A 24,553-nucleotide genomic window follows, 5' to 3' on the forward strand; every position below is an offset into this window, starting at 1 on the left:
GGACTTGTACAGCTATGAATAAAAAAAACGACTTTCTAAAAGAAATACATGAACCTTTGACAGCAATAAACAACTCCTGAACCACAGTTCTGACAGGAATGGGTAAAAAGGGATAACCTCAGAGAAATGTCCCGTCTAAATGTACTATAACCCAAGTGTCCTGATGTAAAAGAAAATATGTGCTCCTGTTAGGGTTTGAAAACTTTTGTATTGTTTATCACTCATGTCTGCTCTAAGTGCTTTTCCCTCCTACATGCCACAGAAAGGGAGATGGGGGAGACAAGTGAGTTATGCTTACCAAGTCCTCACTCCCTCTCTGTTTAAAATCAAGACGCATAAACCCTAACCTTTCTGACCCCACTACACACACACACACACACACACACTCTTGTTTGCTATATGTAGTGAGGACCATGTGTTGACTCCCATTGATTTTCAGTCATTTTCAACCCTTTCTATGCCCTAACCCTGACAATAACCCTAAACCTAACTATTACCAGTGCATGCCTAACTCTAACTCTAACCTTAACCTAAACTCAATTCACATCTTAGTCCTAAACCTAACCGTTAGCAAAATAGGTCATGAGGACCAGCAAAATGTCCTCACTTTGGTACAAACGGTCCTCAATTTGATGGTGAAATCGGGAAAATGGTTCTCACTCTGATGCCAAGACAGAAACACACACACACACACACACACACCCTGAATATTTGTTGAACTGTGTGTGAACCAGCATGTATAAATAAAGAGAGAGGGTGCAAACACTTTGTAGTCTGCACTGCAGAGTGTGAGCTTCCCTTGCTGCAAGTAAATCTGACTCTGTATCGTTCTTGCCTCTGAGTTGACTATTAATACCTAACAGCTCCCATCGTGGTTTGTCTGCTTGCATGGTGGTTTTTGAGAAGGTACAGCAATCAAATGATTGGTTTTCAAACCTTGTTTGCATTAAAATGTAAAATTTGTTGTTGATGTAAATGAGTGAAAGGAATAGCAAATTTGCATAAAACCAAACTTTGAATTTTGAATTTACGGTGAATTAAATGGGACACTTCCTGTAGAGAAAAGCCCCGAGAGCAGAGTGTCATCTGATTGTTAATAATTTGAAGTGTGAAACACCAGCCACCACCAGGAATTGATCTGACGTCAGAAGCTGTCTCAATTATTAAAGTAACCAGAATCCTGAATTAAGGTGGTGATTATTTTTTCTAAGTCTAGTTTAAGATCTACTTATGCGTGTCTAATATTTAACTGACATTTCTTTGCAACCTTATGAATGCCATGTTGAATTAGTGCAATCACATTCGTCTATTTATGTCTTTTTGATCTCTCTCTCAATATTTTGTATATAACACACGCTCCTTCAGGCCCATTGGACTTTAAATCTTAGTGCCGTTACAAAATTATTCATCCAAATACATCTTTCATCTGCCTCCCTGAGAATGTGTTTTTTCTGTGTTTGTTATGAGTCTCAAACTTTAACAGCACTTACTTGGTACACTCATAAAGCAGTTTTCTGCCATTTAACTCTTCTACCCAGCCGTAACATTTTACTGAAATGGAAAGATCGCTGCCCGGTCCACTCCTATTTATTGGCTTTTAGATACAAGTCAAGTCCAAGCCTTGAAAAGATTAATTGCTCTATTAAGATTTACAGGACTAATGTCGTCAAATTTGAGTCTATTACTAAAATACTTTATTTTTAAAATCTTTAACTTAGGGATTTGTCTGGTGATCTATAACTGATCAGTTATCTACTCTCTATATCTAACTCTGGGACTGTCCCAGTCAGTAAAAAGCGATTTCCTTTTTTCCCTTCTAATATGTTATCTGTACCAAGAAATTTCATAGCTTGGTCGTGTGTTTACTTTGGTTCAAGATCATGAGATAACATCCAGCTCAACAACATTTGCAAAAGAAATGTTTTTTTGCTCAGGTGTCCTGTTTGGGGTAATCTAACATGGTGAACATTACAACTAATAGGTTCATTAAAGATTGTCAAAGCTGAGTCGTCGTATTTTTATTTTTGTGGGGTAGAAAATAGCTAAAGAAAATCAATAATAAAAAGCCTTGATGAACTGCAAAGAAACACCATTTTAAAAAGCTAAATACAAAAAAAAACAATGTTTTTTGAAAAAGCAAAATTTTGTTCTTTTTGGAGAAATTGAAGCCTACTGCTCATATTTTGTTTCTTCTTCAATTAGAAGAAAATGGACCATAAATCTAAGCCTTCACTATTAGTAAAATCATGGGATGACAAAATAAATATCAGTGACAGCTTCACCAAATCCATTTTTTCTCACTCCTTCCTTTCTCATCTGCCATCTCCATGCCTCCGACTCTCTCTATCAGGTGTGGGAATCTACAGCAATGATACTTCATTCATCAGGGGGGATACATTATTGTTACATAAAGCTCGAAATCCTAACACTTGGAATACACTGCGTAGCCAAAAAAAGTCGCCACCAAATAAAAAAGGTTACGCACTCTAATATTTCATTGGACCGCCTTTAGCTTTGATTACGGCACACATTCACTGTGGCATTGTTTCGATAAGCTCCTGCAATGTCACAAGTTTTATTTCCACCCAGTGTTGCATTTATTTATCACCAAGATCTTGCATTGATGATGCTAGAGTCTGACCACTGCGCAAACCCTTCTCCAGCTCGTCCCAAAGATTCTCAGTTTAAGGTCTGGACTCTGTGGTGGCCAATCCATGTGTGAGAATGATGTCTCATGCTCCCTGAACAACTCTTTCACAATTCGAGCCCGATGAATCGTGGCATTCTCATCTTGGAATATGCCCGTATGACCAGGGAAGAAAAACTCCATTGATGAAACAACCTGGTCATTCAGTATATTCAGGTAGTCAGCTGACCTCATTCTTTGAACACATACAGGTCCTTCTCAAAATATTAGCATATTGTGATAAAGTTCATTATTTTCCATAATGTAATGATGAAAATTTAACATTCATATATTTTAGATTCATTGCACACTAACTGACATATTTCAGGTCTTTTATTGTCTTAATACTGATGATTTTGGCATACAGCTCATGAAAACCCAAAATTCCTATCTCACAAAATTAGCATAGTTCATCCGACCAATAAAAGAAAAGTGTTTTTAATACAAAAAACGTCAACCTTCAAATAATCATGTACAGTTATGCACTCAATACTTGGTCAGGAATCCTTTGGCAGAAATGACTGCTTCAATGCGGCGTGGCATGGAGGCAATCAGCCTGTGGCACTGCTGAGGTCTTATGGAGGTCCAGGATGCTTCGATAGCGGCCTTTAGCTCATCCAGAGTGTTGGGTCTTGAGTCTCTCAACGTTCTCTTCACAATATCCCACAGATTCTCTATGGGGTTCAGGTCAGGAGAGTTGGCAGGCCAATTGAGCACAGTGATACCATGGTCAGTAAACCATTTACCAGTGGTTTTGGCACTGTGAGCAGGTGCCAGGTCTTGCTGAAAAATGAAATCTTCATCTCCATAAAGCTTTTCAGCAGATGGAAGCACGAAGTGCTCCAAAATCTCCTGATAGCTAGCTGCATTGACCCTGCTCTTGATAAAACACAGTGGACCAACACCAGCAGCTGACACGGCACCCAAGACCATCACTGACTGTGGGTACTTGACACTGGACTTCTGGCATTTTGGCATTTCCTTCTTCCCAGTCTTCCTCCAGACTCTGGCACCTTGATTTCCGAATGACATGAAGAATTTGCTTTCATCCGAAAAAAGTACTTTGGACCACTGAGCAACAGTCCAGTGCTGCTTCTCTGTAGCCCAGGTCAGGCGCTTCTGCTGCTGTTTCTGGTTCAAAAGTGGCTTGACCTGGGGAATGCGGCACCTGTAGCCCATTTCCTGCACACGCCTGTGCACGGTGGCTCTGGATGTTTCTACTCCAGACTCAGTCCACTGCTTCCGCAGGTCCACCAAGGTCTGGAATCGGCCCTTCTCCACAATCTTCCTCAGGGTCCGGTCACCTCTTCTCGTTGTGCAGCGTTTTCTGCCACACTTTTTCCTTCCCACAGACTTCCCACTGAGGTGCCTTGACACAGCACTCTGGGAACAGCCTATTCGTTCAGAAATTTCTTTCTGTGTCTTACCCTCTTGCTTGAGGGTGTCAATAGTGGCCTTCTGGACAGCAGTCAGGTCGGCAGTCTTACCCATGATTGGGGTTTTGAGTGATGAACCAGGCTGGGAGTTTTAAAGGCCTCAGGAATCTTTTGCAGGTGTTTAGAGTTAACTCGTTGATTCAGATGATTAGGTTCATAGCTCGTTTAGAGACCCTTTTAATGATATGCTAATTTTGTGAGATAGGAATTTTGGGTTTTCATGAGCTGTATGCCAAAATCATCCGTATTAAGACAACGAAAGACCTGAAATATTTCAGTTAGTGTGCAATGAATCTAAAATATATGAATGTTAAATTTTCATCATGACATTATGGGAAATAATGAACTTTATCACAATATGCTAATATTTTGAGAAGGACCTGTACTGTTGCTGAACCCAGACCTGACCAACGGCAGCAACCTCATTTCATAGCCCTGCCCCCACAGGCTTGTACAGTAGGCACTAGGCATGATGGTGCATCACTTCACCTGCCTCTCTTCTTACCCTGATGTGTCCATTACTCTGGAACAGGGTAAATCTGGACTCATCAGACCATAGGTCCAGAGTCTAATCTATATGCTCCCTAGCAAATTGAAGCCTTTTTTTCCAGTTAGCCTCACTGATTAGTGGTTTTCTTAAGGCTACACAGCTGTTCAGTCCCAATCCCTTGAGTTCCCTTTGCATTGTGCGTGTGGAAATGCTCTTACTTTCACTATTAAACATAGCCTCTAGTTCTACTATTTTTCTTCGATTTGATTTCACCAAACGTTTAAGTGATTGCAGATCACGATCATTCACTATTTTTTCCTGCCACATAACTTGTTGCCAGCTGAAACATAATCGCCCATGCAATAATTATCCAATGGGGGCTCATACCTATTTGCTTAGTTAAATCCAGGTGGCGACTTTTTTTGGCCAGGTAGTGTATAATTACATTCTGGAGAGTTTTTTGCCATAAAGTCATTTAACGAACTACTGAGATGGTAAGAGATTTCAAATATCCTTTGCAACCCTACATAAATTTCTTGACAACTGTATATTTGTGTTTTGTGTACCTCGGATCCATGGCTTCCTGTAGGTGACATCAGGGAGACTTTCAGTGTGAGGGTACAGGTCACTGGTACCAGTTAGATAAGGTGTTGGCAGCGCCAGTATGTTCATGGCAACCTTTAAAGTAGTGTTGGCCTGAAAAACAAGGTAAAACCCCTAACGTTTGAGGTTTAAACTTAACCTCAAAGACATGAAACTCACTTGAATGGCAAAGACTCACCTCAAAAACATAGTCAAGAGCTTTAAATCGGACAGCAGAGAAGAGTTTAGTTGCGCTCTTTTCACACCTGGACAAATTAAATAAAAAAACAAACGCGATTTTGTGAGGAGAAAACTCAATTGTCTACACCAAAAGTAATACATTTATTGTCTTTTCACTTTACATAAGTATGGTTCGCCCTATACTCAAAATTAAAATGTTAATATAGCTCATTTAGCTAGCTAGTTTTTCGCCCGTCCGTAAGCTATCAATAGCTGACACGTTAGCCTTGAAGCGTTTTTTTTTCTACTTTATTTTACACTTAAAATAATACAAAAAAATGAATAAAGTAGAGTTTAATAGTACTACTTCGTTACATAACATCTAACTTACATGTTTGAACTGAAAGGTTATCAGTGTTCTCATTGGGAGCTCATTTAGCTAGCTAGTTTTTCGTCTGTAAAACTAGCTGACAAACCTGACCTGGTAGCTAGCCTTGAAACATTTTTGTTTTACACTTTAAAGCATAGAAATGCATAGAGATAAAAGAAATATAGTTTTATAATAATAATTCGTTATATCACATCAAACTTGCACGTCTGAATTGGAGGAATGTCTGTTTTAATTGGGAGCGGAAACTGTGGTCGTACCAGTTTAGTGACAGAGATCGTCTATTGAGGTTGGATGAAGTGATGCGCTCTTGGACAATCTATATAAATCACTGCTACAAAACACAAACTGTGTCTGGGATTTCTAAACAAAAACAACTTATTTTGTATTTCAAATCTTTTTAGACAAATCGACTACGATGAAGTAATATAAACTTTTTAAAATGCCACTTTATATGAAATGGTAAAAAAAACATTTGTTTTATTAAATAAGAAAACTTTATCGCATTTACAAAGGAAATAGTAATAATAATTAGGGGTTAATGGAACAAACTGCAGCAGATCTCAGAATATGACTGATTAATCGAACCATTCTCATGAACAAATTATAATCTCACTAATTGCAAAGTTGCGTCTTATTTATTCTAATCCTAAATTGAGAATCTCACCTGTTTATCTGAAATAATAAACTACAAAAACAAACATGTAATGATGACTCAATATTTATGAGAGTATATTTTAGCTAGAACATTTTATTTGTGGTCACTGATATTTGCTGTTAGCAAACCTCTTGATATTATGCAGTATTTTTAATGCCTTAATAAAATCAATAGAATTAGATTTGATCAGCCGTATTTACCATAACTCTACTTACACGCATATTGTAAATTAAATGTGAAATGTGTTTCTTATAACCGTTCAAAGAGGTCAGTTTTATTAAACACCCATGAGGAAACTTTTTAGTTAAAAACAATTCAGCATGCAGGATTTTTTATGTAAATTTTAATTTTCATACACTCTCGCATAAGACAACAAAGGTCCAACAGTTTTTGGTAATATTTTGTCACACAGATGTTTTCCACTTCACAGCCTGTGAAACACTGACAAAATATAATGCCATTTACTTCAATTACACAGTCACATGAGAGAACTGAAAAACCAAATCCCAATGTGAAATCAATACAGAGCAGAGAGGATTCATGCTTTTTATAACAAACCTGTTGTTGCACAATCTACAATTTAAAGTACAAAAAACTGAAAATAACAAGAAAGTCTAAGGATTCAGAAGCACTTGAAAGACAAGATATTTTAAACTGGATGTATTGTATTTCAAGTCAATGTAAAAAAATTTCAACACAACACATTATTACTCAGATGTACTTTAATATTGAAAAGTATAGCCCAAGATTGGACTTGATTCAGCTTTCCCTGGAGAAACCAATTTTATTTAATATCACTAGATGTCAGTATTTACCACAAAATACAGCTGGTGCATGTAGAATATCAGTATCCAAATTCATAAAAACACTACATACTCAAATCATAGTGAAAACAGTTTTAGTCACTTAATCCATTCTTTTTAATTCATTTTAACTCATCTCTGGGTGTGAAGGTTTTCTTTTCCTTTCACCAAACATTCAAGGCCACCGTTGTAAACTTGTAAAATCTTGTTTGTGACCTGATTGGGGGGGTTTGAGAGTTCATGCACTCTTAAAACTGTCTATGTATGGCTTTTGCACATCTTTCATCAAGGTGACAAAAAGACTGCGTTTAACAGGCTGGATGGTTCATGCATCATTTGAGACGTCATCCTCTGGAGAAGTGTGTTTTCACACTGAGGTGATGACCTGCAGATGAATTCACACTAACATGAGTGTGGGGTGACTGGTCTCTTCTTCCATCCATATCAGCTTTCACAACCAGGAGATTCACAAAACTGAAATATGTCAAGAATATCATTGCAGATATTCATTTCCTAAAACTCGCCAAAAAACATAACTTATTTTTAAGTAAAAATTATCGAAAAAACAGAAGAGATTTTTTTTTATTTTAAAAAATTTGATAGATTATTGAAACAAAATTTATAAATCTAAAAAAAAGATTCAAAAAGAGAGTCTGTGATTCTTCTTAATAGAAAAAAAATACAAAAAAACTAAACATTTTTGTTTCTCAGGTGCTGTAATTTCTGACTCACAAAGTTGTTTTCAAAAGTCATTCAAGACATTTCAGTTTTTCCTTTTTCATTTGTTTTATTTTACTTTATTTTCATATTTTATAGATTTTGTTTTAATTTTTGCAGTCAAATTCTGCCAAACATTTAAATCCTCAGAATTCAGACCACATAGCTAATTACTGCGCTATATTGTTATAGTTTTCTGAAGTTATAGATTTATACATCAGTATTTGACACAATTATGTGTTAGAGGCCTAGACTATTTTTAGAGGTTTGCTTAGCAGAAGCTTGAGTAATATTTATTGACTTTCCCTTTAACAACTCGTTAATGTGGTTGACGAAGGGAAATATAAAAAAGAACATGTTAAATGTGCCTTAATGTTTTTAGGAACTCGTCAGAGTTGACCGAACAGGCTAGCCAAGCCTGACTTTCAACATCTTTGTTGAGTCTAAAGTTAGAGAGGATATGCCATGCCCCCTTTGTTTATTGTCACCCCTATTAATGATGTGTAAAATAATTTGAAATAAATTCCTCTTTATTGCCCTAACGTAATCTCACACTACAGATTTGAGCAAATCCAACCTTGTATTTGAGTACATTTAGTTGGGGGTAAAAAAACCAAATCACTGGTGGCACAATTATTGGTACTCCTGCTGCTAAACCCTTTCACCCAGAACCTTCTTTTATGCTCCCTTCCCTTCAGCTCACCCATGGGTTTTCTGTATAATTTAGGTCTGAGGATGGAGATGGCCATAAAAGGTTGACTTTGTGTCTGGTAAGCCATTTCTGTGATGCTTTGGCCATATGTGTTGGATCATTATCATGCTGAAAGACCTGTAGACAACTCATTTCCAGTTTTCTGACGGTTCATAATGCAACACATTCTAACAAGGTTTCCAGTGAAGCTGGAAGAATGACAGGCCCACAGCATCACAGCTCTTCCACTGTACTGTGGGCTTGAGGTGCTTTTTCCCATATTCCTTCTTTGTTTCACACTAAACCCACCTAGGTGTTCCCAGGACACGCTGGAGGGACTATGTCTCTCGGCTGGCCTGGGAGCGCCTTGGGCTCCCCCCGGAGGAGCTGGAGGAGGTGTCTGGGGAGAGGGACGTCTGGGCGTCTCTGCTGAGTCTGCTGCCCCCGCGACCCGGATAAAGCGGAAGACGACGAGTACGAGGTGTTTGTTGTCAGAAAGCCAGTACCAGTTTAAAGTCCCAGTAGAGTTTAACAAACTCCACATTTTTACATCTATAATGGTGGCACAGTAAATGCTTTTTCTGGCATCACTCTTAAATTACCTTGAGCTTTGGAGATTTTTCCAACCTCCTCCTCTTCTTGTGGTGACAAATATGTCATATCATCATGCCAGAACCAGGACAAAAGGACGTTTGAATACTGAACAGTCCCAGAATCTATTCAACCACAACAGAGCTGTATTGGGTGAAACTGGGTGGAGTTACACCTAACAGGTAACGCACTGGGCTAAAGCAGGTCCGTATCATGGAGCGATCTGATATTTCTACTCAGGGCAATCAAGAATTATACATGTTTATAATACAGAACAGAAAAAGGAGATTACATGTTGTAAAGGTTTAGAGATAACTGACCCGTTATACATTTGGGAGGTTTCCAGTTCAACCAGGTCTACCTCCGCCCTATATTTCTCTGTGCATTTCTCAGGGGTCTTTACTTTCTTTTCACTCCATCCTTGCATTGTTCTCACCTCCATTCCTCTGGGTTGCACTTGCCAGCTTCTCACATCACACTGAAAGCTTTGTATCGTCCCTCAGTACACTGCGGGCACCCAGGTCTGCTTCATGCAAACCACAACGGACTCTGAGGAAGAGGTTATCATTGTTTGGAGATATGAGACCAAATATTGTCCTTTGTGTGCTGCCAACAATAACAACGGTAGTGTTGTTTAATTGAATATATATGCAGTAATCGAAACCTTTTTCCTGAAATAACCTATAGTCTTCTGACCAATGGACAGACACCTTTTCTACTTTAAAGCTTTAAAGGTTATGTTGGTGGAATGGTTATTCTGCTTGGTGTCATGTTGCATCCCCTTCTTGTTTGCAGAGGGGCTGGATTCCCTGGTGGCTCCTCCCCACTAAATACTGCCACAGCCCTGCAGGACTCACCTGTGGAAGCAGTCGCAGCAAAAACAGTCACTTTTACCACCAAGAAGCAGAGGCTCAGCCAAGCAGAGCAAAGAAAGACCGACTGAACATGTAAGTCCTGCTTTGAATTTGGTCAATTTTCTCCCTTAAACATCAGATTTAACACCCCACCTGGAAACTTTTCTTAAGAGAGAATTTCCCTCTACTCTAGATATAATGCATTGTTTTCAGCATTAACTCGATGTTTAATTGCTTTTTCTATTTCTAATTTTTAAAGGGGGAGAAATGAGACTACATTACCAGTCAAAGGTTTTAAATAAACATTCTCACTTAATAGGTCTCTTTTTTTCATGACTATTTAAATTGTAGATTATTTAAATTGTAGAGGAATCTGAAATATAACATATTTAAAGTTTTTTTTATACTAATTTTTGTTTGCTACATAATTCAAAATATGTTCATTCAGTTTTTATGCCTTCAATGAGAACTTACGTACAATGCAAATAGTCATAAACATAAAGAAAACCACTAAATGAAAAAGGGTTTCTAAAACGTTTGACCGATAGTATATAGAGATTTAAAATGTTGAGAAAGCAATAGTTATGCTTCACATAAGATCAATCATAACACAATTAAATCTGTAAAAATGCTAATTACAAAGTCATCAACCATGCAGTTGTTTAATCATAGTAGCATTCATTAACAGTGGAAATGGAGACTGTGAATAATAATTATATAAATGTTTACACATTATTTAAGATAGTTTAAAATGGGAACATTTGGATTATATTATTTTACAATTTCAGGTTCAGTTTCAATTAAGGATCTCAGAACACACTTCCAGTCAGACATTTCTCTGAATTTATAAACGGCTTGAGTGTTATGTTAAGCTTAAATTATGCATTTTAAATGTCTTTATATCGGTGTTGATTCAAATATTCCACAAACTTTAATGATTTAAAACATTTAACATTTTACTGAATACATTTTACTGATTTTACTGCAGTTTTTCTTCAAATGAAATCTGGTCAAAATTATACATGGGCCCCTAAAATATACACAAACAATTTCTAATTTAGTTAAATGTCCCTTAGGAAGTTGTGGAGAAACCACACATTTTGTAGCTTCTGGCATTATTCTGACTGGATGTTTGATCACTTTTCTTGACAGTACTCGAAGAGTTTGTTAAACAGCCTCACACATATTCAGTGGTGTGGAGCTGGGGCCATTTCAGAACTTCAATGTCAGCTTACTTTATATGGTCGGTCCACCTGTTTTGGTATGTGTTTCATGGACCTGTTGGAAATCCCAATTCTGTCCAACTTTTAACCATCCAGCCAATGATTTTAGTTAAAATTGAAAAATTTGGAGGTAGTTCTCCGTTTCCATCAGTGCGATGCACCAGTATGACTGACAGCAAAACAGACCCTAATCATGATACCTCCACCAACGTATCAGTTTGGTCTAGTTTTTAGATTTTAAAGCCTCGCCTTGACTCATCCAAACATTTTTTTTATTCATTGTGGCCAAAAACCTAAATCTTTTTCTCGCTATCCATAAAACCTTTCTCCAGTAGGTATTTCACTAGTTCATTGGAATAGCGTCAAATTTCAGCTTGAGGATTACAGTTTTATAATGGGTTTCTGTCTTGATCTGCATCTTCCCAGTTGATGTTAAATTGGCTTCTTTGTGGCCCCAAACAAAACAATATTCAAGGTTTATGAACTTAAAACTGGTTCAGTGTAAGAAAGACCCAAATTTTGTTTGGTGTCTACCAGTTCTGCCAAGACGGGCAAATCTCCAACTAGAATTAGGACAGAAGCTTGGGTATGGCTACAAAAAACGTGTTGCATTTCTGTCATTCACTAGGGGGCTTTTATCCAAATAATAGTGAGGGTAGAAGTTAATAGTTGAGCCCGAAGGTATAATTTTAACCCTGTGTTAACAAGAGAAAATGCACAACAAAATCAAACTTGTACAACCCAATTTTGGTTACTCTGAATTTGTACGTTGTGTCATTATTCCACTCTGGAAAAAGAACAGTTCAAATACCAACCATTGCTTACTCATCCAGGAGGTCATGAAAGAACCCCTAACTGATACACTGGAAGCCTCACCTCATTTAAAGTCAGGTTTCATGATTGAACAGTAAGAAAAAGATGGCATCTGCGAGAAAGTTCCAAATTAAGAACATAAAGGGAAAATATTCTGTAAATTGATGTAAGAAAATCTTTACCTTTTAGAATGTATTCATCCCATTACATATGATGTGTAAAAATAACAGCATTTTAGAAAAAGATCATAACAATCAAACCATGATCTAACCATACATCCTGGAGGGGAATGTCTGGCCATCTTTTTCTAACTTTAAGCTCAAGGACACTTGGGTTATGCAGTGTGACAATGATCCAAAGCAAACAAGCAGGTCAATTTCTTAAAAGAACATGATTTACAGTTTTACAGTGGCCTAGTCCAAGACTGGACTTAAATCTAATTGAGCTGCTGTTACATTACTTTTCACAGGCTGTTCATACTTAAAACCTTCTAATGTGGTTGAATTAGAACTCTGAAAAAAGGGTGCAAAGAAAAATCCTCCACAGTGATGTAAAAACTCCCTGCCAGTAAAATCATGTTTAATGGCAGATGTTGCTGCTAAGGGTGGCACAACCAGTTATTAGGGGGCAATTACTTTTTCACATGGGGCCAAGTTGGTTCTGATATTTTTCCCTTAATAAATGTAATTCTCGTTTGTACTGCTTTGTGTATTTATTCAGGTTGTCTTTGCTAATGAAATATGTTGATAATCTGAAACATTTAAGTGTTAACAACAGCAAAAGCAGGAGAAATCTCTACCTTCTTTAAGGCGCACTACAGTTGGTCTTTTTTTGGAAGATACAAGTCAGCCGGGAAGGAAAACTGTCTCGGTTTAGAATATTATTTTTCATTATTTAATAATATTTCAATATTTTATCAAATAATATTTCGTTCTGTTAAGGGTTGTCCTGTGAATACCAGCCCAGTAAGGCGATGGTATTAGGACAAAACAGAAAGGTGTGAGACGAGCTCTGACATTATTGAACAGCATAAACTCTGCACACACATGGAATTAATTCACACAACTTCTTAAAATACAAGAATTTATTAGCAAAAATAAGTCAACTCAAAGTCAAACATATTTCAGTCAACAACTCTTTACTATACTAAAACAATCCAACTAAACTACCAAGCAGAATTAAAGAATAATGAAGACTAATGGACTATGTACAATATAAACAAGTTGATTAAAGATGGTTGAAACCATGACCAAAAGAGTGATGCAACATTACCATGTAATGTTTATGTTTGAGAACCAAGGATTATCTTGAAGTATCTGGAAATGAAGTTAAGTTAGTCTTGGAACCAACTTAGGCAATAATCAGCAAATGTTTAGACAACCATTCACAATGCAAGATCAGATAAAATATTATTTTAATAAAATGTTTTAAATGATGATCTGCGGAATAAAATCAACCTTCTGGATGACCATTTCTCAACGGTGTCTAATTAAAATAATATTTAAATAAATGTTATTAAGGGAGTATTTTGGAAAAGAGCCAAATCTTTCTGGAGAAATTAGGCTTAATGTTGTTTACTTATCAGATTTAGTAAAATAATGTTTAGGGACTACCATTTACTAGCTTGAAAACTAACAACCTTTCTGTTAAATATTCCCTAGCAGGCAAGCACGTGTTCTTAGCTGTTAGCAGTTAAGCTAACAACAGAAGCTGATAGCTTAGCACCAGAATCAAACACACACCTTTAAAAAATGCCGTCAATAAAAGGGTTAAAATGCATGAGCGCAGACGGCGCCTTATGGCCGATTTCTGTGTTTAAAATCACCCTTTAAGTAAAGTTTGTCTTAACTTTAAAAACACACAAACACAGAACACAACCTGAACACGTGTTCTGTAGATTTTCTGTTAGCACCAAGATAGCTGAGTTAAACACAAACAAAACCAAACTTAATAAAATGAAAAACCTTTAGATCATTTCAATCTAAATCCTTCTCTATTATTCTGCCCAAACCTAACCTCTGAACCATGCTGAGGAGTTGTCCGAGCGACGAAGAAGTTCAAAGAAAGCTCTGTGAACAAAGGGTTAGCTTCCAGCTAACCTCCGGAGCAGGTGCTGGGCGGCCCATTCTGTCCGCTGACCACACTGGAGGTTACCACGGGATGCGGCGGCCTCTGCTGTCCTCCTTTCAGACTCAGCTTGTAGAGATCGTGTCTCTGCAGGGAACTCTCTGGAGCACAGTTTGCTTCTGCAGGCCTCAGAGAGAAAGTCAAGCCAGGCTTATACCTTAATTTCCCTTTTATGAATGAATACCGGATTCTTTCAACAGTAATTCATTCTTACTTAACTTGTGCATATGATCGTGTGACACCCTTGGATCCAGTTTGAAGAGTTATCTCTGTTTGCCAGCAAAGAGACATTCGCACGCTGGGCCTCTCTGTTCAGGTCCTTGTGTGACCCGCGTAGAAGAGGCAGGATGTAGCAAGAGCGGTGGTTTTATTTGGTCAGTGACGTCACAAGAAGTCCGCAGTTACCCCGTTTCCTGGCTGTGGCGGAAGTAGGTTAATGCAATTTATTTTGAAAGTTCCAGGAAAGTCTGTACTGCCTTTCACATTGTAACCATGGCTGTTGGTCCCAACATTAGAAAGTCAAGTATTTGGTAAAATAGAGGAAAGGACTGAAAAGAAAAAGGGCAAACTTCCTGAAAGCTTGCCAATTAGATTTTAAGTAAAGCAAAGATACTCACATATAGGACAAAAGGTATCTTTCTTTGACACAATCTGTGCAGATAAGCAGAGGTGAGCTCCATAATTGAAGCTTAAACTGACCTAAACCTTCTGCAGATTCTACAATGGCCTCCACCCTCTCAGTGCGCAGCATCTCAGCGCGTCAGCCCTCCTTCTCCAGCGTCACAGTGAGAGGCAGTGGGCGCAGCCTCCGCTCCAAGCCCCCCGTCTCTCCTCTGTCTACCGTCAGCACGCTGTCACTGTCCCGCTCGGTCTCAATGGGAAATGGCCTCAACATGCTGGGCTCCAGCCTATCCCTCAATGGCCTCGGGACCAGCGACAAGGAGACCATGCAGGGCCTGAATGACAGGCTGGCCAACTACCTGGACAAGGTAAGGTCACTGGAGAGGTCCAACGCCGAGCTGGAGGTGAAGATCAAGCAACTCATGATGGAGAAAACTCCAAAAGGGCATGACATTGAGGGGATGATGGCACAGGCACATGCCATCGGGCAGGAGGTCAGTGATTCAGAATAAATACTTTCTGTTATTATTCTCCAGGAGATAACTTTCTCAACCACAAACAATCTGATCTGAATTTACACCATGCTTAACTTAACAGATGAGAAAGAGGACACTGGAGAACGCCCGGATCATGCTGGAGATTGACAATGCCAAACTGGCAGCCGATGATTTTAGGATCAAGTGAGTGCCACACAAAGGCTTTTTTCCTTTCTACCTTCCTGTGGGTGTTCACATGGGAGTGCTAGACAACAAAGCAGGAGAATAAATTACCTTTCTGTCAGACTGTGAAATAAGAGCCCCCTTCTCACAGTGCTCAGGCACTGAACAACCAAGAAACACCAGTTAGAGTTGGTTGTGTTAGATTATGCAGGTCAGAGAGACGTCATCCATCTCTGAAGAGTCTGCTGTTAGCAAAGAGGGTAGAGTCAAAACACACCCACTGGGTTTTCACAATGTGTTGATGGTATGTTCTTTGGTTTAATGTGAAGGAGATATCTACTAAGTGACTGATAAATTCTATTAAGCACCAAAGTCTGTGTGAACTTTACAAATTCTTTTTTACATAAGTTTGCAAGATAGTTTTCCTCATATTAAAGTTTCTTAAATCAACTTTTCTGCCTGACTAAGTAAGCATAAATGTGTAGGCACTTTTTCCATCATCTGAAAATAATTAAAACTATTTAGTCCTAGACATCAGTGTTTCTGGTTTACTTAAAAATACTGTATTCTTGAAATACTCAATTTGACTCAAATACTCACTCACTCACTCACTACTAAGGGCAGTTTAAAGAGAGTTTGTGGAAGGAAACCAGAGTACCCTGAGATAACATTCACAGGTTCTAGAGCTACCTTTAGCAGCAACATTTGGATGCCTTTATCAGCTAATTATAACATTGCTTCAGTTCATTCAGGTTTGCAGGCTTTTATTTCTGCACAGTTACTCTAAGGTCACACCACAGCATTTTAATTAGGTTGAGGTCTGGACTTCTAGCCCATTAATTCTTTACTTTTTCTGCCATCTGGGAGTAGATTTGTTGCTGTGTTCAATATTTTTGTCTTGTTGATTTAAGGTATTCCAGATTGAAATGTAAAGCAGTATGTTGGACAGATGTTCATGGCTGATATGGTGACTAGCTCCCGGGGCTTCAAAACAAGCCCAAATAATAACCCCTCCATCACCATCCTTGTCAGTTGTTATGATATGTTAGTTTTAATACATAGTATTTGTTTTTTCCTGAGCATGAACATGATGTAAAATATGGTCAAACGTCTCTTTTTTGGTCTCATCTGTCCAAACGACATTGTTCCAAAACTCTTTTGCAACCTTGCAAACTGGGGTCATCCTGATAGTTTTTTAGAGAGAGCAGCAATTGTTTTGGTGAGGTCAATGCGGATGTCCTTTCTCCTTGGCATTGTGTTAACACACACCTATATACTGCAAACCAGTAAACTACCGAAACGCCTCCGTCTATAGAAGTGGTCATACTTGCTTTTGATCAGTTTATCAAGAATATTTGATTTGCAGCATCTATCTGCTACTTTCCTTCTTAACTCATGTTGAAGCAGCAGGGGTCAACTTTTTCTCATTTTTCTCTCTTTTTCCTGCAGATGGGAAGCAGAGGCCTCATTGTGCCAGTCAGTAGAGAGGGACTGTCAGGCTCTAAGAAGAGCAAAGTCAGACCATGACCAGATCATTGCCACTCTGAGAGGAGACTTGGACAGCCTGAAGGAGGAGCTGTACTACCTCAAGAAAAATCATGATGAGGTGAGAATGAATCTGAGGTCTGAACAGAGGCACCTCTGACGTTAAAGTGTTTTTCCCATGGGAAATGGACAGTAAAGCTGTTCACAAACAAAGAGTAATTTAGACATCAATGTCTCGTAGTTGAGAAACATCCACTCTTTAGAAATACAATTATTTAAAAAATGCTTTTGGATACAAATTAGGTGGGCATTTGGTGCCCAGAGCTGCACAAAACTGTCCTGCACCTCTATATGATCAAAACACGCTGTTATTTAGCTGGGCCAGCCAGTGTTTACTTTCTCAGGTGTCTAAAACATGATAATGGTACAGTATGAACCCGGGCACGCCCATTATCATCAAACATAAGTCAATCCAGCTGCAGAAACTGGGAGTGTTTAGACAGTCAGGTGTGGTGTCCAGGATGTCAGCTGTTAAATAAGTTTTACATTACAGTTTACACAGTGTACTTCAACGATCAAGAAATGCTGTATGTTAGCTGCCCAGTATCACAGAAAAACATTAAATTCATATTCATGGGAAGAATGCTGCCTAACATTCTTTTCTTGTTTTTTGTAGATTTTATCCAAGTTATTTTTTGTAACAAGGGAAAGCAATTGACAGCGCAAAGCCACTGACATTTTACATTTAGCAATACAGGGCAACATTTAAAAACAAATCTGAATATTTACGATACATTTCTTGTTCTGTTGATAGTTACACAAGCTGCTTGATTAACGTTTTAGATATTAAAGGGTGGAATCCCCTAAAAAGTGTCTACTGTAAAGACGAAAAGGATTTATACCCCTGGCAGATTTGAATTTAAAGTAATCTTTTAATTTGACCTTCTGATTGGAGGTATTATTAACATTTTGCTGCAGCCCAGCCAGAGTCTAGACTAAAATCCAATCTGTTGAGGAAACTAAAGATTAGAGTTATGGCAAAGAGGCCTTCCAGTCTTATAGACTTGTAGCTCATCACTAAAAATAAATCATCATAAACCAGTGGAAACATACAAAAAGCTTGTTTGTAAGTTACTTTAAAAAATCTAATTGCTTTGGTGCCAATAAAGGCTTTTCCATTGATCATTGAGAGGGTAATGAAATATTTCTGACATAATTTTTGTGTTAAAATATAAATAAAAACTGGGAAAAGGTCTTTTAAAAAACAATACCTTCTGAATAATTATGGGCCCAGCTTAATATGTCTTTATTCCAGATCTACCTCTGCTGTGCCTGGAATTGTACGTTTTAGGATAAATGCTATGTAAAAAAAAAAAGTCCTCTATGTTTTATAAGTAAAGACAGAAATAGCTACAGAAAGTGTTAGTGTCAAGGAAGAGCTGTCAAGCCAGAATCATTCATTCTGAGTTTCACTTAATTCTCCTTGTTGGTTTCTTCGTGAAATAAAAAGAGACTACAACCATTTTGCTTTAACCCATAACAAAGAAAAATTTGATCTTTTCAAAAAGAAGTCACTCTGAGGAATAGATAATTATCTTCCAAATTACATTCATCATCCATTTTTAAATCTCTACAGCAATTTTGCTTACAAACTGTAGAAAAACACACTTTGTTGTCATTGTTGAACCAAGACAGCTCTTGAACTTAAAAGTATACAAGTCTTGCAGCTTTTTCTTCTTCCTTTTCTCATTTTTTGATGTTTATACTTTAAAGATGCAGAGTCAAGCTAGTGAACATATCTTAATACCTGGCTCTCTGCAGCTGAGCGGGTCTGCAGCATTACCTCAGTGGGCCAAATCTGAGAGATGGATTATTATCTGTCTTTGTCTGAAATCAAGGCTTCATGGTTTAGATGATAGCCATCAGCATGTGCATTCATAAATGCATCACTGTAATCTCTGTAAAGTGTATTTGTTCAGTTGGAAAACAGTACGGAAGAGTTCATGCCAACTGTAATTATTGCAGGAGATTAGTGCCCTGAAGGGACGTCTGGCCAATGAGCAGGTCAGTGTGGAGGTAGATGCTGCTCAGGGGCCTGACCTGGGGGCCATCATGGCCGAGTTGAGGGTCCAGTATGAAGGCATAGCTCGCAAGAACAAGGAGGATGCCGAAGCCTGGTACCTCAAGAAGGTTGGCATGAATCGTTCTTATTTCTACTGTTATTGTTACTGAGTGCAGACTTTGTAAGAGACAGCTTGTTTTACCGACATGTGTCCACAGTTAGAGGCCGTGCAGTCCGAGGTCAAAGAAAGCAACGAGGCGCTCCGCTGCGCCCAGGGAGAGCTCAGCGAGAGGAGGCGGTTCCTGCAGGCTCTGGAGGTTGAACTGGACAGTCTACGAAGACAGGTAATCTGCAGTTTATGGGTGTTCAGACTATATGGTACCCTTCAAAAGTATTCATACCCTTTGAACTTCCTTACTTTTTATACATTACAACTACAAATTTACAACTGCATGTATTTTAGTGGGACTTTATGTGATACATCAACACTTAAAAATCAAGGACATAGTTTTCAATGTTTTTAACAAAATACTTTTAACAAATTTTAACAAAATAAAGGTTTTACCTTAAGGAGCTGAATAAATTGCATGTCACACTTTTAGATGTTTATTTGTAAAAAGAAGTGAACCCCATTTATTGTTTTCCTTTCGTTTCACAATTAGGCAATTCTTTGTGCTGGTCTATCACAAAACATTTCCAAAAAAAGACCAGAATATGTGGCTGTAATATGACAAATATAAAAACTTTACGAGGTAGGAATACTTTTGGTTCACTATGCAGTTAGCATTATCGTTTTTAACCACTTCTTATCTCTTTTTACTTCCCAGGAATCAGACTTTCTTGTAATATTTTAAAGGTTTTGACCACATCTACCAATTTTTCAGGATTTCTCAGATGTTGCTTTTTCTCCTGTTTTTGTCTTGTCCCTGTACCTGACCATGACAGTATGTTGTGTAATGTGTGATTAAAGGTTTTAGCTAATAGCTCCTCTATTTGGCACTACAGCACTATATTCTTAGTCTTAGTGGGTTATCTTTGATGAGTTTTACAAATTTAACAAATAGAATTGGAACAAATTGTGTTTTTGTGTTTAACAATCAGATGTAAAATAGTCTCTTTGATAAGTTTTTTGTCATGTGTTGAGTAAAATGCCTTCTTTTTGCCTGGATGAAGCATAAGTCAAAGTTGGGTAGCTTAAAAAATCATAACTTTAAGCCTGTGATGCCCTGGACTCTACCAGGACTGAAAGTTAAAAGTCCAAAAAAAAACTAAAGAACGCCTGAGAAACGATTGATCAAGGTCATCTGCAAAGATGGAAAGATGGTCTAGCTCATTGCAAAGAAGAAATATAAATGTTCTCAAAGAAGTACTCATCACAGTGATAGCGTTTTTTAAATAAGAAATTTAAAAAAATTCCTGTCTCTCATTAGAGCCCACCTACTCCTCCTCTGTTTCGAAGCTCTTCCACATCCTCACCTCGCCTTCTGAGGTGCAGACATGTCGGGACAGTCAATGGAAAACAGCTGCTTACCCTTTGTGTGTAAAGAGCTATTACTGTATAGATACACAAAGTGCAGAGTGGTTTAACTACTGTAATCAACCAGTATGTCAAGATATTGACAGATACCCTGTCCTGCAGAGGTACATAAAGCTCCTAAATGTTTGCGCAGTGTGATACCGAACCCACTAAATTGAATGGGTTGATAATATTATGCTGACAGTAACTCATATGTCAGGCTAAGTGGTGAGGGTGATCTAATAGAAGGGCTCAAACAGGCTACTTAGCAAAGACACACTACAAATGAAATGGTGAGCTCATCGTCGGACTGTTGTGACACTTTGTCTGAGATGATACAAAAGCTTTAACCTTTTATCCCCATGGGGGTTCGCCTTTTGCGTCACTATTCTTGTTGCTACATGAGCAGCACACTATTCAAGGAGTCGTCTTGTCTGGTAATTAAACATGCTTAATCTTTCTAAAAGACAGTGTATTATAAAGCTTTGACTATAAAAATGGTTTAGCATTTCTTTTACTTAAAATTGAGACATATTTCAGAGGCTCACAAAAATCGACTTTGGTGTACACCCCATTATTCCGTGTTACTAAAAGTCCCGCTGAATGTCTTCATTAGCAAAAATACTCAAAAGACCCTGAACCTTATCGTCCATACACCTATCATATATCCTCTTTCTTTGGTCCACTCTCGATCACAAAATGCACACTTAAATATGAATCTTGTGTAAAGCTGAAAACAACATGAGGGTCTTGAGACGACATGTTGTGAATTGGTGCTATATAAATAAGACTGAATTGAATTGAACTGAATATGATGGGTGAGCAAGAGTTAGAACACTGCAAGAAAGGGTACACCAACGATCAGTCTCACCACATAACCCCGTCGGTCAACAATCAAGGGGTTAATCAGAAAGACCTACCCCCAGACCAGGACCTTTTACCTGGGAAAGTGTGGACCTGGGAAATTGATATTACTCAGGTACAATTGTGTCGAAATTGGCTGCAAGTCCCTGCAATGAAAAAAGGGCTAAATATTGGAATTATATTATAAACTAATCATTTAATATTTTGTGTCATCAGGTTATTGTGTTAGAGGGAAACTTGGGAGAGACCGGACACAAATACAACATGGAGATGGATCGCCTTCAGGCCACCCTGACACAACTGGAGGACGAGCTGTCTCAGCTGCGCTTGGACATGCAGCGCAACAAAACTGACTATGAGCAGCTTCTGCGCATCAAGCAAAACCTGGAAATGGAGATTGCCACCTACAGGCGGCTGCTGGAAGGAGAGGAAATGTAAATGGGGAAGAGGGCCCAGGATATCCCGATTGGGATTTTTGTGACCTGGAATCTGACCAGAGTCCCAGTCAGATACTTCAATAAACAAATTCAATAGCTTTAAAGTGCGGTAAAATAACAATCTACATTTCATGAGTATTGCATGGCCTACATTAGTACAGTGATGTTCCTGATACTGCAGTCTCCCTTTTTCTTAGGAGCAACAGAAATTATGTTCAAACAGGAGCTTCTGTAGGAGAGCACTAGGTTTCTACAGATGCAACTGACTCAACACATAGATATGTCAACCAAGTGTTGTCTGGGTCCTGCTGATGATGCTAAAGGGCTAGGTCAGGGATCTGCCACCTGTGAGTTATATGCTATCGTTTTTCAATGGTTCATCTATGACCAAATGTTGTTTAGCATTAGCATACTTACTCAATGGAAGTTAACGGCATGTGAAAAAAACGTGTTGAAAAATGTGTTCCCTTGCTTGATAAACTTGTCAAATCAGGTCACAGACAGATAAGAAACTGCAGCAGCCAATACAGTCTCTTCTCTACTATGAACATCATTGTAAAGGTTTGAAAACAGTTAGATTTTTAAAGAAAAGTTTTTTTGAAACATTTTGAACACCACATGTCATATATATGAGTTTCAACCCTGATTTTTATTATTTTAAGTGCCTTTGAAAAGTGAATCCTGATGGCTCGATGAGTAATACTAAGAGTGAGGCTGACATAAAATCACAAACTATTGATCAACAACAGGTTTTGAGAACTGCTTTTAATCAGAGATTCTTATATGGATCATTTAAAAATGCCATCACCCCTTCAAAAATGTCTGTAAAACTCCTTATATTCAAGAGCATTTTATTTAGATTATGCTTAATAAACAGATGTTTGACTGATCCTGGAAGCTGTTCTTGGCATTGCCTTTAAATTTGATTTTAAAGCAACTTTCCATGTTGAGCTTAAATTAAGCCAACTTTGATGTGTCTCATATTACTCTAATAAATAAATTGAAGACAAATAATTGTATTTTAGTTTAACTTAGCAAAACGAGAGGAAACATGAATAGAATAGAACAGAATAGAATAGAATAAATAACCCTTTATTTGAGCTTTATTTGACCAGAATTTATATTTATGAAAACATAGATATGAAGCTAAGTGAAAAAGGGGCTGCTTATAGATTACCATTAATATGTTAAATCTCCGATATAAAGTGATGTTTTAAAAAAAAATTGTGTTAGATATTGTTTTGGTTTTATTAATTAATGCCTATCTAACTATGTTTTACAGGGTGAAAGAAGCACCTCCACCTCCAAAAAGTAAGTCCAGACTATTATATTTCATAAACTGTATCTTTTTTTAAAATTCGAATCTGTATCTTCTTAACATTATCAAAGGACATTCCAGTAGGATTTAAAAATGGCATAAAAAAAGCATCTCTTATACAAAGGATCTGATCCTTTATGGGGTTTTTCATGTGTTCACCTGATCCACTACAAAAAAGAAAAGATTTCTTTCTTTGTCATCCTCGTTGCAGTCGTGTTGGCCCAGATCATCCAATCATTAGATTTCAGTCCATCTTCATGACCTCAATAACACACAGTAGATTGTATTTTCTTACACAGTCAGTGATCTGCTTTAGTGTGTTTCCAGCTGGCATTAGATAAATGTAATTAATCCTGCTCGGTTCCTGTGTTGCAGAAGACCCGGAGGTCCGTACCAGGAAGATCGTAAAAGTTGTCACACAGACGATGATCAATGGAAAGGTCGTGGACGAGTCAAGTGAGGTGGAGCAGATTGAGGACTGCAAGAAATAAGCCTAAATAAAGCATGGCGCTGTGTTTTATAATCCAAACTACCTGCTGGAAGTGCAACAATTTGTGTTGTTGTCTGAAGCTGTTCTGAATCTCTGGAAATGGAACTGAAGATTAAAATTTCATTTATTGTTTATTTCATTTCAGTTCTTAACATTCCATTAATTTGCTAGTTTCTAAGTTTTTAACTAATCTTAACTGTCAACATAACTTTGATTTCAGGAACTAAGACCTAAGGTTAGGAATGAAATCCAGGAATTGTTTTACCACACTTACTAATGGGTCATTACTACAGAACTGTCAGAACGAGCATCTCGCTGCCATTAATTTGTTTATAAATTAAATAAAAACTTGTACTTTCACCTACAGTCTAAATCTCAGCAATTGTTTCAGAGTTCGTTGCATAGGATCATCAAGGATTGTCATGTCAAAAATTAATACGATACTCATGGAGATGAATGTGATATTATTTTTTGGTCTATAATGTAATAAGTGATTTTAAAAACAGAAGTTGGATGCACCAGGTTGAATATACAGGTTTTTTTTTCATATCCACAACTAGTCCAGATTATGCAGAAAGGCTCCAGTACATACACCTTCACTAATATTTGAGTAAATTACCCTGAGCATGTTGGACCTCAATTCTGTACTTAGCAAACACCTATCTTCTGGCATAATTCTGGCTTGATATGTGTAAACTGCCCCTGGCAGAGTTCATTTATATTGAGCCAAAGACCTGGTTCTGAAGCAGAATCCACTTATTTCCATAAGGAGTAAGATTGGGGCTTCTGGAAGGCCATTCCAAAAGCTTAATGTTTGCTTTTATCCATTCACAAACTAGTTTGATTTATGTTTGTGGTCCCA

At 37.9% G+C, this 24,553-nt stretch overlaps 2 protein-coding genes across 4 annotated transcripts in view; one reads left to right on the top strand and one right to left on the bottom strand.

Moving 5' to 3' along the window:
* The window catches only part of LOC124877169 (protein shortage in chiasmata 1 ortholog), a 29,244-nt gene extending 23,268 nt beyond the window's left edge, over positions 1 to 5,976 (bottom strand). For all 3 annotated transcript variants that reach the window (XM_047380220.1, XM_047380221.1, XM_047380219.1), the window contains exons 1-3: positions 5,766 to 5,976; positions 5,394 to 5,460; positions 5,179 to 5,308 (exon numbers count right to left, since the gene is read on the bottom strand). In XM_047380220.1, coding sequence (XP_047236176.1) covers positions 5,179 to 5,308; positions 5,394 to 5,460; positions 5,766 to 5,767 — 199 coding nt within the window. In that variant the 5' untranslated portion in view covers positions 5,768 to 5,976. The remainder of the gene's footprint in view (positions 1 to 5,178; positions 5,309 to 5,393; positions 5,461 to 5,765) is intronic.
* A 2,682-nt stretch (positions 5,977 to 8,658) lies between these two features.
* Positions 8,659 to 24,057, top strand: krt1-c5 (keratin, type 1, gene c5). The gene is made up of 10 exons (XM_047380222.1): positions 8,659 to 8,710; positions 10,018 to 10,169; positions 14,954 to 15,354; positions 15,458 to 15,540; positions 16,969 to 17,125; positions 19,030 to 19,194; positions 19,285 to 19,410; positions 21,663 to 21,880; positions 23,166 to 23,194; positions 23,577 to 24,057. Exons 3-10 carry the CDS (start codon positions 14,962 to 14,964, stop codon positions 23,690 to 23,692), a joined length of 1,287 nt encoding a protein of 428 aa, XP_047236178.1. The 5' UTR covers positions 8,659 to 8,710; positions 10,018 to 10,169; positions 14,954 to 14,961; the 3' UTR covers positions 23,693 to 24,057.
* Positions 24,058 to 24,553: the final 496 nt, after the last annotated feature.

The sequence above is a fragment of the Girardinichthys multiradiatus genome, chromosome 12 (genome assembly GCF_021462225.1).
Source record: "Girardinichthys multiradiatus isolate DD_20200921_A chromosome 12, DD_fGirMul_XY1, whole genome shotgun sequence".
Lineage (NCBI taxonomy): Eukaryota > Metazoa > Chordata > Actinopteri > Cyprinodontiformes > Goodeidae > Girardinichthys > Girardinichthys multiradiatus.

Coding starts and splice junctions, on each gene's coding strand:
- krt1-c5 (XM_047380222.1), top strand. CDS start 14,962: ATGGCCTCCACCCTCTCAGTGCGCAGCATCTCAGCGCGTCAGCCCTCC. Junction 15,541..16,968: donor GCCGATGATTTTAGGATCAA/GTGAGTGCCACA, acceptor TTTTTCCTGCAG/ATGGGAAGCAGAGGCCTCAT. Junction 17,126..19,029: donor TCAAGAAAAATCATGATGAG/GTGAGAATGAAT, acceptor TAATTATTGCAG/GAGATTAGTGCCCTGAAGGG.